This window comes from Mesocricetus auratus, unplaced genomic scaffold (assembly GCF_017639785.1).
Source record: "Mesocricetus auratus isolate SY011 unplaced genomic scaffold, BCM_Maur_2.0 Super-Scaffold_100694, whole genome shotgun sequence".
NCBI classification, from domain to species: domain Eukaryota; kingdom Metazoa; phylum Chordata; class Mammalia; order Rodentia; family Cricetidae; genus Mesocricetus; species Mesocricetus auratus.
In genome coordinates this window covers 5,705,469-5,724,604 of record NW_024429268.1, presented here as the reverse complement: position 1 = coordinate 5,724,604, position 19,136 = coordinate 5,705,469, and the positions used below count along the sequence as shown (strand labels likewise).

The window sequence follows — 19,136 nt, the reverse complement described above, 5'->3', positions numbered from 1 at the left end:
TACTGGCAAGAATTAAAAATGGCTAGACCAAGAGTCATGGTGTAATCATTAGCCTGTTAATATTAACCCGCAGATAAGATGGTACAAAGAGAGGAGGCTTGGAAAGTAATTACGCTTAAGTTAGGTGGGGAAGGTGGAGGTCCCACGACGGAGTGTTTGCAAGGTGGAAGGACCAGAGGTAGCTTGTGTGACCACATAAGGATACAGTTACATGAGGTATGAGAACATACCAGAAAATCAGGGCACAAGTCTTCCCAGGACCTTTCATTGCCTTGATCTTGGACTCAGCTGCTTTCAAAAACATGAGATAGATGTCTTTTTTTAATCCCTTGGATCTGGTGTTTTGTCATGGCTACCTGAGCTGACACATACATTATTTTCATTATTTTATCTTATCACCAGGGTGGACTGCATTTCCTTGTTCAAACCTACTCCATTTATTCAGTATCTGGCTCAGACACTGCCCCTCATTATTTCCTTTCCATTGGGTCATCCCAGATGACCACGGGAATCGTGATTTTACTGCAGATCATTCTTTGGATGATTGGTGAGGTAATGATGATTTGAGAGTCAGTAAGAAACTAAAGATATATATATATATATATGTGTGTGTGTATATATCTTTATATAGAGATAGATAGATATAGTGAGCATGTGTGTGAGAGAGAGCGCGAGAGAGAGAGAGAGAGAGAGAGAGAGAGAGAGAGAGAGAGAGAGAGAGAGAGAGAGAGAGAGAGAGAGAGAGAGAGAGATATGAGGGAGAGAGTGTTGAGGGAGAGGGAGACATTCATTCCCTTCTTAGGCTGAACTAAAAACACAGATAGTCACCACATTAGGAATTTAGATTTCAAATGTTTATACACTCACCATTTAAAATTTTATCTTTAGTTAATTTAGCACACAATCTAGGCTGATTTGGTGAGATGGGTTTGGCGTAGATCATTGCTAGAGATCATGGCTACTCTAGTAGCGTGATCAGATTTCCATTATTTGGATCAATACCTAAGATAATTTGATGACTATCTGTATTTGCTCATGATTTCAGGGGTCAACAGTTTGGGGCTACATTTACTCTGGGTCATGTGAGGCGTGATGGTGACAGGAACATGTGGCAGAAGGCATTCACCTAAATGTGACGGGAATAGTAGAAAGGAGACCAGACTAGGGACTGTGTAAATTCTACAAGATACACCTTCAGGACTATTAGATTTCCTCCAGTTAGGCCTTAGTCCCTAGAAATTCCACCAAACAAATATCCAAGACTGAAACCATAGCAAGGAGTAATACACCTTTGGAAGGCAAGATCTTGGAGAATGCAGACATACTGGTGGGTGAAGCTTAGGAAAACAGAGAGAAAAACTGTTATAAAATAAAAAGGAAATGGCACCACCTTGTCACATAAGCATCAATTCTTTGGGGATGAGGCCAGTCAGGGTTTTGTTTTGTCTTTATTGTAAATTAATGACTTTTGGCAATTGATTTTTTAACTGAATTTTGGCATCATTGAGTTCTATAACTTAAGCTACATGGTAGGCATGACTAAATGATCACTGTAGTAAAATTTCTCTCACATATTAAGAAATACCTAATTATTTTTTAAAAGGATAGTGGGAACAGTAACCTTATTCATTTTCATTACAGCAATGTTCAAAGAGTTTCCCATATGTCAAATGATCAGTTAGTTTTTATTGATAAGGTTGAATAAATGATGAAAAAATCCTTCAAATTCCATAAAATAGTTCAACATTCTGCTCACTTTCTCATTTACCATTATTTTTTAATTTTGACCTGTTTTATACTTTAATAATTTATACATGTATTTACTGTTTTATATTTTATTTTTTTCTGATTTTTAAGAGTATAATATACTTATTTCTGTTTTCCATTTCCTCTCTCCAAAGAGTTCTATATACCTTTCATCACTCTCCTTCAAGTTCATGGTTTCTCTTTTTGCTAATTGCTATTGCATGTACATATCTATATGTTTCTAGATATACATTCTTGAATATAACCTGTTTTGCCTATATAAAATCATTGAATTTTCATCCCCATTATCTTTTTATTCTCCTATCATATTCTTCAAAAAATCTTACTTATGTTGTTTTTTAATTTTTTATTTAAATTAGAAACAAGCTTGCTTCATATGTCAATCTCACATCCCTCTTCCTCCCCTCCTCCCCCCACTCCTTCAACCCCCTCAACCCCTCACCCAATCCCCACTCCATGCTCCAGGGAGGGTGAGGCCCTTCATGAGGGACCCCCAAAGTCTGTCATATCACCCAGGGCAGGGCCTAGGCTCTCCCCCATGTGTCCAAGCTGAGAGGGCATCCCTACATGTGGAATGGGCTCCCAAAGTCCATTTGGAAGACAGGGATAAATACTGATCTATTGTTCGAGGCCCCAAAGAATGCCGAGGCCTCCTCACTGACACCCACATTCCGGGGATCTGTATGAGTCCCATGCTGGCCTCTCAGTTATCAGTCTGGGGTCCATGAGCTCCCACTTGTTCAGGTCAGCCATTTCTGTGGGTTTCACCAGCATGGTCTTGACCCCTGTGCTCTTCACTCCTCCCTCTCTGCAACTGGTTTCCAGGAGTTCAGTTCAGTGTTTAGCCGTGAGTGTCTGCTTCTGCTTCCATCAGCTGCTGGGTGAAGGCTCTAAGATGGCATACAAGGTAGTCGTCAATTATCGGGGAAGGGCATTTAAGGTAGTCCCTTGACTACTTCTTAGATTGCCAGTTGGTGCCATCCTTGTAGATCTCTGGAAATCTCACTAGTGCAAGATCTCTCCTCACACCTATAATGGCTCCCTCTATTATGGTTTCTCTCATCCTCCTCTCCCCTATTCTTCCTCCCGACTCATCCTTCCTGCTCCCCCATGTCCTCATCTTCCCTCCTCTTCTCCCCCTCTCTTTCTCCAAGTTCCCTATCCCCTCCCCCATGCTCCCAGTCCCTTCAGGAGAAGCTGACATGTTCCCCTTCTTTGGGGTACCATGTGTATCTCTATTAGGGTCCTCACTGTTTCCCAGACTCTCTGGCAGTATGGATTGTAGGCTGGCACTCCCGTATTTCATGCTTAAAATCCATATATGAGTGAGTACATACCATGTTTGTCTTTTTTGTGACTGGGTTACCTCACTCAGGATGGTTTCTTCTAGTGTCATTCATTTGCCAGCAAATTTCAAGATTCCATTTTTTTTTCTGCTGGGTAGTGCTCCGTTGTGTAAATGTACCACACTTTCTCTATCCACTCTTCAGTTCAGGGGCATCTAGGCTGCTTCCAGGTTCTGGCTATAACAAATAGTGCTGCTGTGAACATAATGGAACAGATGTCCTTGTTGTATGAATTTGCATCTTTTGGGTATATGCCTAAGAGTGGAATTGTTGGATCTTGTGGTAGACTGATTCCCATTTTCCTGAGGAATCTTCATATTGATTTCCAAAGTGGCTGTACAAGTTGGCACTGCCACCAGCAGTGGAGGAGTGTTCCCCTTTCTCCACATCCTCTCCAGCATAAACTGTCATTGGTGTTTTTGATTTATTTTTTTAAAACTCATTGAGTTTAATTGTGGTTGCTGCCATGCATAGGAACTTATTTACTGGAATCTGGGCAATTTATCAGTAGCTGCAACACTGAAGATAATGGCACCTTTTTATCAGCAAGTTTGAAGAGAAAGTTTATCATTACCAAACAAAGACAGTATGTAGACAAATATATAGAAAAATATAATGTCTTTATTTCCATACCCATCTCAGGCACAGTAGGAAAGTGAAGTTGACTATGAGAGGGTGGCTCAGGAGGGATACTTAGTTGGCCTCAATGGTCCGTTGAATCCAGTCCAGGTAGTTGCACACTCTGGTGTATACCCCAGGTTTCCCTTTCTCACCGCAGCTGCCACCCCAGGAGACAACACCTTGCAGTTCTTCATTGCAGACCACAGGGCCGCCAGAATCATACTGAACAGAAGAGAAAGATAACCAGTGTTCAGAGAATGTGAGGTTTGATGTGGCCCTTCATTATCCTGGGTTATTTCTCAAGTCCTTCAAATGGCACCCACTCTGCTCCTGGAGATTCAGCGTGCAGTGTCATTATTATTATCCTTATTTTTGTATTGTACTACTTCTTCCTGTCACAGACCTGTAAAGGCTCTAAAGGGTGAAGACTGGAAAGATCTAAGATTGTCCAATCAGGTCTGCCTTTCCACAAGCGCTCCCTGCAATACATCTCAGAAGTTTGCCTATGTGTATTGTCTGGGCAGTCTTACCACCAATTTTGGCCATCATGTCACAAACAGAAAACTTTTCATGCTCAAGTTTTCAGATTCAACCTCAGAAAAAAAATTAGTTATATTTTTGCATGTGTACATGGGGTGTGCATGCACATGTGTTTGTGTTTTTGTCAGTTTCTGTGTAAAGGGAAGGACGTGTGTGTGTGTGTGTGTGTGTGTGTGTGTGTGTGTGTGTGTGTGTGTGTGTGTGTGCAGCGTCTGACGAATGTCTGAAGTTGATACTGGCTATCTTCCTTTACTGTGCTCCATTTTTATTTCTCAAGACGGTCTATCATTGCTCTTAAAATTGTTGATCTCTGGAGCTCTACTATTCAGCTTGCTCCGGAGATCCCCTGTCTTTGCCTGCCAAGTGTCAGCATCACAACTGGCTGCTGTGCCGGTCAGCTTTTACGTGGATTCCGGAGATCCAAATTTCAGCCGTGGTCCCTGCGAGGTAAGTGCTTTATCCACTGAGTCTGCTCTCAGATACCGAGGCACAGCCTTTTGCATTTCATGTGGAGAGATACGTTGACAGGGACGAGACTGTCTGGACAGAGCAGGGAAAAGAAACGCACCTGGCAAGTATCTTTTTCCTCGTCTAGGAAGCCGACACAGAACATGTTCCTTGTGATGTGGTGTGGGTAGGCGGTGTGGCAAACGGGGTCCGACAGGATGGAGGCATTCAGACAGTGAAGATCTGAAGACAAGCTGTCTGTGAGTGAAGAGCAGAAACGGAAAAGCATCCATAGTGTCCCGCGGTATTTCTTTCCCGCCCTCTCTCCCCTCTCATAATACTTCCTGTGTCTTTCAGCTAGGCTAGGCCTTAGAATTTGGGAGGATTGTTTTTTTTTTTCCCTAGAAGATGTCCCAAATAGCTCTAACCAACACGTTCTTTCTTTGACACAAAATTTTAGTGGAGTCAGATCTGAAGTCCAGAGACCTGAAGTTGAGTTCCCTAGGCTGAACTGAATCTCTTAATGTCCTATGTTTCACCCAGTGTCTAATGATATAATTAATCACCAATCATACTTAAATTCATTGGTGCCATTCTAATAGTTCACTTTTACTTTATCTTCTATATGATCTCAGCAAAACAAACTTTTAAACATTGAATGGCATATTCCAAGACTGTCTGTGTCCAAAGTTATCTTAAGGAGAACATGCTTAAAGTGAGAATTTGGACCAGGTGACACTGTCCTGCCTTCCATTTCTGGGACTTCTCACATTTGCAACTTATGGTCTATGTAACACTTACTTCCAATGCTCACTGTGTCACCCCAGCCTGACACAAGGCACTCGGTACCAATAGATGGACAGGAGCTTGGCAGAGAGACAGTAGACACGTACGAGTTGATGGCGGCTGGTGAGTTCAGTTTAATCAGCATGATGTCGTTGTCAGTGGTATCGTTGTTGTACGTGGGGTGGGGGATGATCTTGCCTGCGTTAATAATTTGTTCACCACCCTCAATTTCGTTAATGTTGAATTCTCCCAGACGAACCTGTATTTGGCTAGATTTATAAGGGTTAACGGTTTTCTACGTATCCTTCTAAAGTATCCTATCTTTAATCATGAACATAAACACAAACACCATCTTATCACTTTAGGTAGCGGCAGTTACTCCTAGCCATAGTTAGAGAGTCCCTAATGCGTCACTGCTAGTGCACACTCAGAGCCCATCTCACTAGAATTCAAGGCAGAAGACAGAAAAAGGTGCCCCCTACCAAACAGTTGGTGGTGAAAATGGGATTGGAGAAGATTGAACGGGTTGAATGGAGAAGATGGAGTATCAGTTGAACCTAATATTTCTCTTCTGGTTGTGATCACAAAGTTTAACAGGGAAATGAGGAAGGAGTCAGAGATGGAAAATATTTAGAGCACAGAACAAATTCTCCTTTTTCATGCTATAATAGAAATATGGCACATTTTATTACTTCATATGGCATTTTTATAATCACAGTTGAGAAACAATTGTTGAGACATTGTGTATGGTTTCAGGTAACTTCATCATTTAGAAAAATATCTGTAAAATTCAAGGGCAACATCTGTTATCACTCATAAAATTCCTATGATCACTAAGATATCTAGCTTCCTTCCTTCCTTCATTTATTTATTTCTTGATCCATCAAATGGGTTGGCAAAATGGCTCAATAGCTAAAGGTGCTGGCTCTTAAGCCTGTGGCCTAAGATTGATTCCAGGGACTCATAGGGCGGAAGAAAAAGAAAAGCCAACAGCTCTGGAACTTGTCCGCTGACCTCCTCATGTGCCTCCCCCAGAGTAACTGAAAACCGTAAAATTTGTTTTACTCATTAAGGATAACTGACTTTTTCTTGTTTATTCTTTTGCAGGCTAAAGGAGAAAATGACCCTAGACTTAGGAGTGTGAATATTGGATACTTACGGCTTATAGCAGTGAGCGGCAGTCAGAACCCACTGGTCACTGACAAGAGAGCCCCCACACAAGTGGTAGCCAGCGTTCAGGGATACCTGGTAGGGGACTGAGTTTTTCTTACATGTGTAGCTTCCAATAATCGTGTCATCGCTCTCAGTAGTGGGCTCATCTTTCTCATTAGTGGGTTCATCATTCTCATAAGTAATGTCATAAGTCTCATTAGTGGGGATAGCAGCTGTTAAGGGGAAGAGGCAGAAACTCTGTTACATAGATCTGTCATGAAACTGCATGCATGAAATTTATGCAGACTAAACACTCACGAGATGAATGTGCTCTGTATCACCGTCGAGCCAGAAAATGTTGGTCTTTAGGTGGTAGTTGTTTGCTTTCTTTTTTTTTGCATTTTACTATTTATTTCAATGTATTTTTATAACTTATTATATTACGCCTTTTATATGAATCTTCTTACATAGGAAAATTCACCATAGGGACTGATTTATGTTTGATGAACCTTATATTCTTACATAAATATTTTCACACACACACATAAAGGCATTCACACACAGCAGAGGCTCAGAAAATAAGTGTTCTACCACTACTAGTTAGGATATAAAATATCATTTATAAATGTATAATTAGCCTCAGCATCAATGCAAATAAGTTAAGCCCTGTGCAGTGACTTGCTGGTTGTGTATGTAAAAGTGTGGGTGTATGTAAAAGTCTAGCTGTTTCTATCATGTAATAGAAATGGAGTTTGCGGTAACAGCTTGAGGCTGTTCTTGCTCTGAAGGAAATAATTGTTTTGAAATTTTATTGCGTCAACTCTTGCTCTGGATTTAGCCTGCAGAGTTTCTTTGAACATTTTACAGAACATCCCTGGTCTTTCCCGATATCCCGCTTATTTCTCTACTGATTCTCACTGCTTATAGCATTGGAGACTATGCTATGCATTATTTTTTTTAACTGTTGTTTTATGTTTACACTTTCTTATTATATATTTAAAACAGAAACAAGCTTGCTTCCCATGTCAGTCCCAGCTCCCTCTTCCTCCCCTCTCCACATTCACTCCCTCCCCCTTGCCCTGCCTGCTCCCTCACCCCTAATCCCCACTCCATTCCCCAGGGAGGGTAAGGCCCTCCATGGGGATCTCTAGAGTCTGTCCAAATTGAGAAAGTATCCCTCATTGTGGGATGGGTCCCCAAAGTCCATTTGTCTGCCAGGGATAATAGCTATGGATGTCCTTAATTTTGAAATATGGTCCTTGCATTCTACTATTTAAAGCTTTAATTTTGGAAAAAGAGTCTTTAAGCTTGTAGATAGTTACAGTCGATTGTACCAGTTCTGTATGGGGAAAATTAATATTTAGTAATAAAAGTTGGGTAGTAGTAACACTGAAATAGATAATTTCCTCTTTCTTTTCACCATCAAATGGCATGAGGCTTTATGCTAATGAAGATTCATCTACAGTTTTCTCAAAACGCAGGTTAAGGTTTTAGCTATGACACATAAGCTACCTTTGCCGTGCCATATCCCTTGTGCCTGGTAAATGACCAGCCCTTCAGTCTATAGGAAACTCAGGCTCGAGTGGTTACAGACTCACAAGTGAACACAGATTAACTTTAACATTAGCTCCATGTTATTAGAGATAAAGACCATCGCTTCTTTTATGTGGACCACTGTTTCCTTTTCTTCTATAACTTAGAGAGACTGCCTGGAAATCCAGAACGCAGTCTGCATCTCTGTGCCTCAAACACAGGACACTTAGATTTCATGAACTCCCTCTCATAGAAATCTAGTCTACATACTAATTTCCCTACCTTTCACCCACCTTGTTTCAGACCTTATATTCAACAACCATTGCTGATTTCTATACACAAAGCTGATGCATTCTTTTGAAGGACTCACCAGTAGCTCCAATGAGAACCAGGAAGAGGAAGGTCTTCATGGTTGCTTACTGGTCCTGCACTGGGCAATAGGATAAAGGCTTTTCCTTCCACAGCTATTTATACCTCCAGATTTGTCATTGACACTCAGGGCCATAGGTGCCAGAAAGGAGATTTCACTGTTAAGTGAAAAGAAAACAGATGAGTTCAGTCTGTGAATGATGAAAGATATAACACAGGACTACTTGTAAGCATTTCCCGATTTCCATAGAAGACTATGGGAGTGAAAATTGCAAACCTGGTGGGAACGACCGAATTTAGCTTACAGTACAAAGGCTGCATGTTGCTGGATTCCCAGATAAAAATATAAGGTTCTTGCTGTGAACCTTTGCCCAAAGGACTATGTTAAACACTGTACCCTTGATATGTAGCTAACAGTAGTTTCACAATTAGGTACTTTGGTGATTTTTCAAGGCACAAAGCATACAATTAAATGTTGATTCACTCATTAGAAAGACTTAGGATAGAAAGACTTACTTTTCATTGTTAGGGGAACTGCGTTAGAGATGACATTGGCCTAGATAGCAAGATCAAGGGCAGTCTGTGCAATTGCCCTGTTTTTGGTTTCTGAGTTTGGGGATTACATCTGTGTGCCACAATGCATGGTGTGACATCACTTTATGATAATATTTCCCCTTTGTCTGAAAAGTTTTCTCTGAAGAAATCACTGATAAACCATCCTATGGTTTGAATTTAATTGTCCTTTGTTACTGAATATCAATTTTGAAGAAAGATTTTGTACTTGATAAAATAGTACTGTTGTTTCTGCATGCAGTTTTGAGGGTAAAAATTATGATAAAAATATTATGCCAAGGCCATCAAGTTGTTCTTAGTATCCTTTCATAAATGCATTTAAAATCTTGTTTCAGCTTAAAAATTGATGCAATTTGTCAATAACAGTACTTTAAAACATAAACCTCGATTTCATTTTTACATTTTAAGAGATTAAAATTGTGTAAAGTAGAACAACTTATATTTGTTTACAGTTGTACTCTCTCAGTGACCAACCCTTTTAATTACTTGAATAGTACTGCTTAGAGTACACAATGCCTATTCATTTCTAGTTATTTTGAAGCAGTTCAGAGCACAAGAATGAGAGCCTTCAAATATTCTTCAGAGCTTTGTGTTTTTGAAGACACATATAAACAGCACATATAATTTCATTTAATAAGTAATAAACCGGCAACTATTAGTGTTACAGCTATATAGAGATACTTCATATATGTTAACTTTTCTACATCTGTAGTGAAATTTAGGATCACTGGCTGTATAAAATAGGTCACCCATGTTGACAAAAGTCAAGGCATGAAGCCTTGTTGCTGTTAGAATGTGAAATACTCCCCCACAGGCTTATGTGTTTGAATGCTTGATACCCAGGATGTGGTGTTATCTGTAAAGATACGTAACTTTTAGGAGTGGGGAGCCTGCACTGGGTTGGGCTTGGAGGTTTTATTGCCCGCCTCTACTTCTGCACCTCTCTCTGTTTCCAGACTGCGGATGCAAAGTGATCTCCCTTCTGGTGCTGGCATCCCTTCCCTACCAGGAAGGACTGTACCCGCTCTAGAACTCTTAGCCAAAGTAAACTCATTCTCCCTTAAGCTGTTTTGTTAGGGTGGTTTTTTTTATCACAGAATCAGAAAAGCAACTAGGATAGACTGCAACCAAGTGTAGGCAACAGCCTATAATGACTCAATCTATTATGGTATCTCTCATCCTGCTCTGCTCTACTCTTACCTTGACTCAACCTTCCTGCTCCCGTATGCTTTCTTCTCCCCTCCTCTTCTTCCCTCTCTTTTTCTTGGTTCCCTCTCCTTCCCCCGATATTCCCAATCTGCTCAGGAGATCTTGCTTTATTCCATTTCTCTGGAGTATCATGCATCTCTCTTGGGAACCTCCCTGTTTTCCAGATTCACTGGTACTCGGATTGTAGGCTGACAGTCCCCTAATTCATATCCAAAACCCATATATGAGTGAATACATACCATGTTTGTCTTTTTGTGTCTGGGTTACCTCACTCAGGATGGTTTCTTCTAGTGCCATCCATTTGCCTGCAAATTTCAAGATTCCATTGGTTTTTTTTTTCCGCTGCGTAGTACTCCATTGTGTAAATGTACCACATTTTCTCTATCCACTCTTCAGTTGAGGGACATCTAGGTTGCTTCCAGGTTCTAGCTATTACATATAATGCTGCTATGAACATAGTGGAACAGACATCCTTGTTGTATGAATGGGCATCTTTTGGGTATATGTCTAAGAGGGGAATTGCTGGGTCTTGTGGTAGTCTGAGTCCCATTTTCCTGAGGAATCTCCAAGGTCTGTCATTTCATCCACAGCAGGACCTAGGCCCTTCCCCATGTGTCTAGTCTGAGAGAGCATCCCTCTATTTGGAATGGGCTCCCCAAAATCATTCATAAAACATGGTAAACATTGATCTACTACCCAAGGCCCCAGTGAATTCTGTGGCCTCCTCACTGGCACTACATTCATGGAGTCTGGATCAGTCCCCTGTTGGCCTCTCAGCCATCAGTCTGGTATTCAAGAGCTCCACCTTATCCGGTCAGCTGTCTTTGTGGGCTTCACCATCATGGTCTTGACCCCTTTGCTCATCACTCCTCCATCTCTGTCACTAGGTTTCAGGAGTTCGGTTCAGTGTTTAGCTGTGGGTATCTGTCTCTGCTTCCATCAGTCACTGGATGAAGGTTCTAGGATGGCGTATAGGGTAGTCATCAACCTTATCATCAAGGAGGGGCTATTAATGTAGTCTCTCCACTATTGCTTAGTTTGCCAGTTGGTGTTATCCTTGTAGATCTCTGGGGATCTCACTAGTGTCAGCTCTCTCCTCAAGCCTATAATGACTAGATCTATTATAGTATCTCTCATTCTGCTTTCCTCTATTCTTAGCTTGACTCAACCTTCCTGCTCCCCTATGCCTTCTTCTCCCCTCCTCTTATCCCCCTCTCTTTTTCCTAGTTCCCTCTCCTTCCCCCGATGTTCCCAATCTGCTCAGGAGATCTTGCCTCATTCCACTTCTCTGGAGTACCATGCATCTCTCTTGGGAACCTCTGTTTTCCAGATTCACTGGTACTCGGATTGTAGGCTGACACTCCCCTGATCCATATCTAAAATCCATATATGAGTGAGTACATACCATGTTTGTCTTTTTGTGTCTGGGTTACCTCACTCAGGATGGTTTCTTCTAGTGCCATGCATTTGCCTGCAAATTTCAAGATCCCATTGGTTTTTCTTTTCTGCTGAGTAGTACTCCATTGTGTAAATGTACCACATTTTCTCTATCCACTCTTCAGTTGAGGGACATCTAGGTTGCTTCCAGGTTCTAGCTATTACATATAATGCTGCTATGAACATAGTGGAACAGACATCCTTGTTGTATGAATGGGCATCTTTTGGGTATATGTCTAAGAGGGAAATTGCTGGGTCTTGTGGTAGTCTGATTCCCATTTTCCTGAGGAATCTCCATACTGATTTCCATAGTGGCTGTACGAGTTGACACTTCCACCAGCAATGGAAGAGTGTTCCCCTTTTACCACATCCTCTCCAGCATAAATTGTCGTTGGCGTTTTTGATTTTAGCCATTCTGACAGGAGTAAGATGGTATCTCAGAGTTGTTTTGATTAGCATTTCCCTGATGGCTAGGCATACTGAGCACTTTTTCAAGTGCTTCTCAGCCATTTTAGACTCCTCTATTGAGAATTGTCTATATAGTTCAGTCTCACACTTTTTAATTGGATCCTTTGGTGTTTTGGAGACTTGCTTCTTGAGTTCTTTGTAAATTTTGGAGATCAGCCCTCTGTCAGATGTGGGGTTAGTGAATATCTTTTCCCAATCTGTGGGTTGCCTTTTTGTGTTGCTGACTGTATCCTTTGCCTTACAGAAGCTCCTCAGTTTCAGGAGGTCCCATTTATTAATTGTGGATCTCAGTGTTTGTGCTACTGGTGTTCAGGAAGCGATCTCCTGTACCAATTCGTTCAAGGATGCCTCCCACTTTCTCTTCTATCAGGTTCAGTGTGGCTGTATTTATGTTGAGGTCTTTGATTCATTTAGACTTAAGTTTTGTACATGGTGATAGACATGGATCTATCTGCATTCTTCTACATGCCAATATCCAGTTATGTCAGCACCATTTGTTGAAGATGCTATCTTTTTTCCATTGTATAATTTTAGTTTCTTGTCAAAAATCAGGCGTTCATAGGTTTGTGGGTTAATCTCAGGGTTTTCAATTCAATTCCTTTGGTCTACCTGTCTATTTTTGTGCCAATACCAAGCTGTTTTCAGGACTATAACTATAATAGAGCTTGAAGTCAGAGATGGTGATACCTCCAGACGTTGCTTTGTTGAACATTGTTGTCTTGGCTATCCTGGGTTTTTTGTTGTTCCATATAAAGTTGAGAATTTTTCTTTCAAGATCTGTGAAGAATTGTGCTGGGATTTTGATAGAGATTGCAATGAGTGTGTAGATTGCTTCTGGCAGGATTGCCATTTTTACTACATTGATCCTACCTATCCAACAAACATGGGAGATCTTTCCATTTCCTGGTGTCTTCTTAAATTAAATCAAGAACAGATAAGCAATTTAAATAGTCCTATAACCTCTAAGGAAATGGAAGCAATCATCAAAAGTCTCCCAACCAAAAAATGCCCAGTTCCAGATGGCTTCAGTGCAAAATTTTACCAGAAATTCAAAGAACAGCTTATACCAATTCTTCTCCAAGTATTCCACACAATAGAAGCAGAAGGTTCTTTGCCAAACTCTTTCTACGAGGTTTCAATAACCTTGATACCCAAGCCACACAAAGGCACAAATAAGAAAGAGAACTTCAGACCAATATCCCTCATGAACATTGATGCAAAAATACTCAATAAAATACTGGTAAATCGGATCCAAGAACACATCACAAAACTCACCCACCATGATCAAGTAGGCTTCATTCCAGGGATTCAGGGATGGCTCAATATACAAAAATCCATCAATGTAATCCACCATATAGACAAACTGAGAAACAAAAATCACATGATCATCTAACTAGATGCTGAAAAAGCCTTTGATAAAATACAACACCCCTTCATGAAAAAGGTCTTGGAGAGATCCAGGATAACAGGAACATACCTAAAAATCATAAAAGCTATATACAGGAAACCAATAGCCAACATCAAATAGAATGGAGAGAAACTCAAGGCAATTCCTCTAAGATCAGGAACAAGGCAAATCTGTCCCCTCTTCCCATATCTCTTCAATATTGTACTGGAAGTTTTAGTTAAAGCAATAAGACAACAAAAGGAGATCAAGGGGATACAAATTGGAAAGGAAGAGGTTAAACTTTCACTATTTGCAGATGATATGATAGTTTACATAAGTGACCCAAAAAACTCTACTAGGGAATTCTTACAGCTGATAAACACCTTCTGCAATGTGGCAGGATACAAGATCAACTCAAGAAAATCAGAAGCCCTACTAGATGATAAAAGGGACAAGAAAGAAATCAGAGAAACATCACCCTTTACAATGGCCACAAACAACATAAAATACCTGGTGGTAATGCTAACCAAACAAGTGAAAGACCTGTCTCTCGAGAGAACTTTGAGTCTGTATTTCCTATTCTTATGGACAGTGACAAAAGGGTTGCTTAGTCAAGGCACATAGATGTAGACCAGGTTCAAATATTTTAAAAATAGGATTTCCAAAATCAGAATGTCAAAAAAAATTAATGTGGCCATTTTGACTTTGAGGGTCCACATGCAGTCTACATTGTACAGAACAGAATGCACATTGGTCACTTGGATGCATGAGACCCATGTACCCTAAGCTCCCTAAACCTTGCATCATATTAAAAATAAAAGCAATAAAATTAAGACACCAGATCTGCACATATCTGTTTGTAGATATGTAGAAGAACCCTGCAAAATTATAGTTGCTTATAAATTTACTGTTAAAAATACTTCACATGAAAAGATTTTTTGATGAATACTATATTGAGACTTAATTTCTTGAGCCTTAAAAGATGGCTCAGCAGTGAGAGCTTGCTGCTCTTGCTTGGGACTCAGCTTTGGTTCCCAGATAATACCAAGGCCTTGTCAAACCTCCAAGGGTATCAAACAAAATGCACAGGAATACATGCAAGAAAATATTTGTATGTTTAAAAAAATAGAAAATCCTCTAAAGTAAGAATTTATTTTCTAAGTAGTTACAAGCCTGGAAAAATATCAGGAATCTTGATAAAACACAAAATCAATAATGTTATTCATACAGGTTCTAAACAGCCCTAAGTGACTTAAAAAAAAAAACAACAACAACCTGTAATTGGAAATGTAAAAAGTGCTTATAAACCTAGGCAAACTTGAATGAGTACATTCTCTAATACTGTTGACTTAATAAAAAAAATGTAGCTGTGCTAGATCAATATACTTAACGGGGTAGGGCTCTTATTTAAAGAGATGACCTTAAAAATACCTGCATAGCATGATGGTTTCATCAAAAGAGACGGATAAGAAGGGAAGACCATCTCCCTAGCGGACTTTCTGGTTGAGGGGGCAGACTGGTGGAGGATAGCCCTATGTCCCCACACTGGCCAGCTGGGCTGATGAAAGAACGACCTGGAAGGAGTGTTCAACAATTTGTGGCTGTCGCAATGGCAGTATGTGTTTGGCACCTCCAAGTGACTATTTCATTCTGCCCAGTGCTCCGTGAAGCTGCTCCAGAACCCACTGTCAACTGGAGTCCTCTTCCCAAATTGCAACCTCCACACGACTTGCCTCTGATGTGACAGAAAACTCCATTACGGAATTCCTTAGATGAGTAGATACCAGTGCGGCGCACTTACCACGTGAACCCAGCAATCCAGACAGGTTGAAAGGTTGGGTTATGCGTTTGAGGACCCGGATTCCCTTGCTCAGTGCACCGAGTCTCAGCCAAGAGTCTCTAGGTAACAAGGAGAGTTCTAGCGGACGTTGGTTCCAGCGGACGTTGGTTCTAGTGGACGTTGCTAATCAAACACCTGGTATCGGCAGCAATGATTGTTCTTTTGGCTGAGCCAGGAACCAAGATTCCGCCAAACACAGGTTGGAGTGCCTTCCTCATCTTGCCACAGACAGCTTTGATGATGTTCTGCCCATGAGAAGTGATCGTTTTGGAGGCCAGCAAGCATCAAAATCCATGTAAGATTCAGACCAGTATCGTGGGGTGGGGGTGTGTGGGCACGGAGAGGCTTTTGTGGGTGGGTATAGAGATTGCCCATGCCTGGATATGGATCCTTAAGATGACCCAGGCTAGCAGAGGCTATGACAGAGGTACACATGAAATTATTTTCTTTCAAGGATTCCTTCCCTCCCACCCCCCCGCTGCTGTGTGACTTCTATTTGAAATCGACTTGCAGGCTATGACTCCAAAAATAGTCAATGGCAGGCATTTGGTAGCAGTAGGGGTAATGTTGGAATGATGACTAGAGAGGAAAAGGGACTTTGTGTAGTCACCTCTGATGATGGGTCTAACAGACAGGAGACAGGATGCATCTGGAGTTCCAGAGATAGTCCCTTGTTGATAGGCTTAGTGACAGGAAAATGGCAAATGGCAGTTGTCAATTATATACCTCAGAGGTTTGAAACAACTTATATAACATAAAGCAAACCACAGGGCACAGAACATTAGGTAAGGATTGCAAATTGGAAATAAAACAATCTCTTATGATTTTGCCTCTAGGTTTTTATTTTTTAATATTTATTTAATAAACTGTATCATCAGAAAAACAAACAAAATACCTGGATGACCATCTAGATTTATTTAATGCCTTAGATGTTGCATGGATTCAGTATTGCTAAAATAGATAAATGTAATGAATATACACAAAATGCATATTCACAAATAAACTCCTCTGTGATTTAAAGAATTTTAGTAACTTGAAGATATGGAATTATGCTAAGTAATAGATGATTTGATTCTACTCAGAAAGTTATATTAACCAAGATCCCATAATAGAAAAGTAAAAATGTAATACACAATAAGAGTTTAAAAAACTATGAAAGATGAAAACACTGAAAGAATGTGTGTATTTACTAATATTGACAATTATTAGGATTATCTTTTCAGTAAGTATGTGTATTCAGTAGGTGTATGTATATGTCTTTCTCTGTGTAAAGTCACATAGGTATGGGTGCCAATGGAGGTCAGAAGAGTGTTTACATCCACTGGAATGGGAGTTGTGTGTCCTGGGGACCCAGTTTTGGCTCCCTGCAAGAGTAGCTGGTGCCCTTCATCACTGAGCAATATGTCTAGCTCTGTGAATATGTTCTTGAGAATATTAAAGATTCTGTGTGATTGATGAGCGACAATTACAAGCTTTTGTAGGAACTGAACTGAACAGATAACAAAAGGATTTTTCAATTGTTTGCCTGTTTGATTTGGAAATAGAGTCTTGAATATGACCCAGAGTGGCTTTAAACTGGTACTTTCCAATCTAATCCTTCTCAGTGCCATGATTTCTTCATGGCACTCAGTACAATGATGCTGTTTCCAAAATTAAACTTTGGTCTTCTGTATGGAAATGAGGAGAAGGTTTACTTGAAGAGCTGACTTACTCAAATTATGAATGTTACTTTTTTGTGTTTAGTTAAACTGCTTAACATTCAGAATACTGTCATCTCCTGTGTGTCTGTCTTAGGAAGAGAAATGAGTAGAACAAATGACCATTGTTCTATTTTACAGTGATCCTATTTAAATTTGTATTTTAAACCATTAATATAATTGATAAATGTGAAATTATATGTTTGGTCTAGGAGTAACTTTAGGATTTCTGGAAGGATCTAGGAATTTGAAAATATGCAGATCTTTATCTATAGATGCATTATTAATATAGTTTCATATATTGTTTGATACCATTAGAATCTGACATATTTGTGTGTGTATTCAGGATACTTACCTACTGTCTATCGGAATCTAAATCCATTTTTTTGTAGTTTTCTGATAGAACTAAACAATTTTACAAATGGTTTTCTTTGAGTATTTGGTGCTTTTGTGAAAAAGTTTTACATAAATGTTTATCGATTTAAATATATGAAAGATGAATCCTTTTGTTGATCTCTGAAGTTTTTGGTCTCTCATGTCGTGTATATTTGCAGCTCACGTGGAAGTATCTGTTTGTAAGATGTTAGCCTTGGCCTATAGGACAGACGAGATCAAACTCAACAGTGAATTCCTATTGTCAGCATACAACTCCTTTAACATCTCTTGGCTTCTCAAATGTGGCAGACAGTCCTGACTCTCCATCTTTCATAACATCCCCTGTGATATGGGGTCAACAGTAAGGACAGCTGTATCTAAGTAGCCAAGGACAAGAAAAACCAAAGTATAGGATTGTTGTACAGTGATGTCTTCAGATAAATGACCCAAAGGCAAAGCTGGAAAATTGTCACCATCAAAATGGATTCACTTTTCTCATCGATATCCAAAGACTACAGATACAGTAGGAAACCAGATTTCCTTAGAAATTATACTTGTGGATAGCTTGATCTAGGACTGAACAGCATGCATAAATATGAAATATAATTTTGTGTTGTTGAGGAACTCCAGCCTATGGAAATTTTGTCACAGTAATCTGAGCTGATTAAATTAGTATGCTTGCCACACTTTACTGTAGAGACTTGTTTTTCTACTTTCAACTTGACCCACTCATTCAAGGCATTTGTCCTCAGGTGCGATCATATCTTTTCCTTTGTCTTGTGCCAGATATCTAGGAATATCATGTCTAGCTTCTTCTACAAACCTTTTTTATGGTGATCCATGGGAAAACTGACATTTTGGAGGAGAACTGCCAAGGCACCAATCAAAGAGAATGGTGCATCCCAGCAAGACCTGTAAAGTCTAGGCAACCCCACTATAACTCAAGAATTCTTTGCTCTCCAAGTATTACATCAGCATTCTGTAGACCTGTCTGCTGTGGTTACTTCACTGCCCAAGGCTCATATCTTTGTTCTAGGCTGGGTTTGCAGAGGTGGCTATGTAAATGGGTTCCAGAGTTTCTCTAGAGGGCACCGGTATAGAGGAGGAACTTAATACAGAGAACTGAAACCTGAGAGAAGGTGCAAGAATCTTGTCCAAACATTTCCAAATATTGAGTTTTGATAGTATCTCCACGAAACATTGGCTGGTTTGAACGAAAGATAAAGTAAACATTATATCATACTGGGGATAAGAACAGCCTGGATTTCCCGTGTTTTTCATAATAACAACGCGAATGAGTTTTAGCAATTGTTTTTAATTCTATGTATTTTTTGGAAACTGATGAGCACATGATATATGATATATACTGTAACCCAATGTGTATTGTAACAGAATTTTGTTCTGTTGATAATCTGATATATTACGAGTAATTTTCCTAAAGGCAACCCTATTTCAACCTCACTGTCTCATAGAGTCTGGAATACAGCAGGTGACAATGAAATTTTCTGATTAGGTTGCACTGAATGACTGAATAACACCTAAACTTGCTTTTACCTCTCAACTTTGCCCAACTTCTCACTTTAGCACCA

At 40.0% G+C, this 19,136-nt stretch overlaps 1 protein-coding gene and 1 long non-coding RNA gene across 4 annotated transcripts; one reads left to right on the top strand and one right to left on the bottom strand.

The window, feature by feature from the left end:
• Positions 1-3,714: 3,714 nt before the first annotated feature.
• On the bottom strand, positions 3,715-15,539 carry LOC101836927 (trypsin-like). 3 transcript variants are annotated; one of them, XM_040740462.1, is made up of 6 exons: positions 15,437-15,539; positions 8,563-8,719; positions 6,667-6,892; positions 5,523-5,776; positions 4,843-4,964; positions 3,715-3,956 (listed from the first exon to the last, which is right to left on the bottom strand). In XM_040740462.1, the coding sequence occupies exons 2-6, from the start codon at positions 8,600-8,602 to the stop codon at positions 3,807-3,809; spliced, it is 792 nt and encodes a 263-aa protein (XP_040596396.1). In that variant the 5' UTR covers positions 8,603-8,719; positions 15,437-15,539; the 3' UTR covers positions 3,715-3,806. The 3 variants fall into 3 exon arrangements, with proteins under 3 accessions (XP_040596396.1, XP_040596394.1, XP_040596395.1); XM_040740460.1 differs by having other exon boundaries at positions 4,843-4,979; positions 15,437-15,538; XM_040740461.1 differs by lacking the exon at positions 15,437-15,539 and adding an exon at positions 15,067-15,151 and having other exon boundaries at positions 4,843-4,979.
• Positions 15,540-15,542: 3 nt separating this feature from the next.
• LOC121137778 lies at positions 15,543-18,231 on the top strand. The gene is made up of 2 exons (XR_005875074.1): positions 15,543-15,770; positions 17,727-18,231. It is a non-coding gene; the product is annotated as an uncharacterized LOC121137778 (long non-coding RNA).
• Positions 18,232-19,136: the final 905 nt, after the last annotated feature.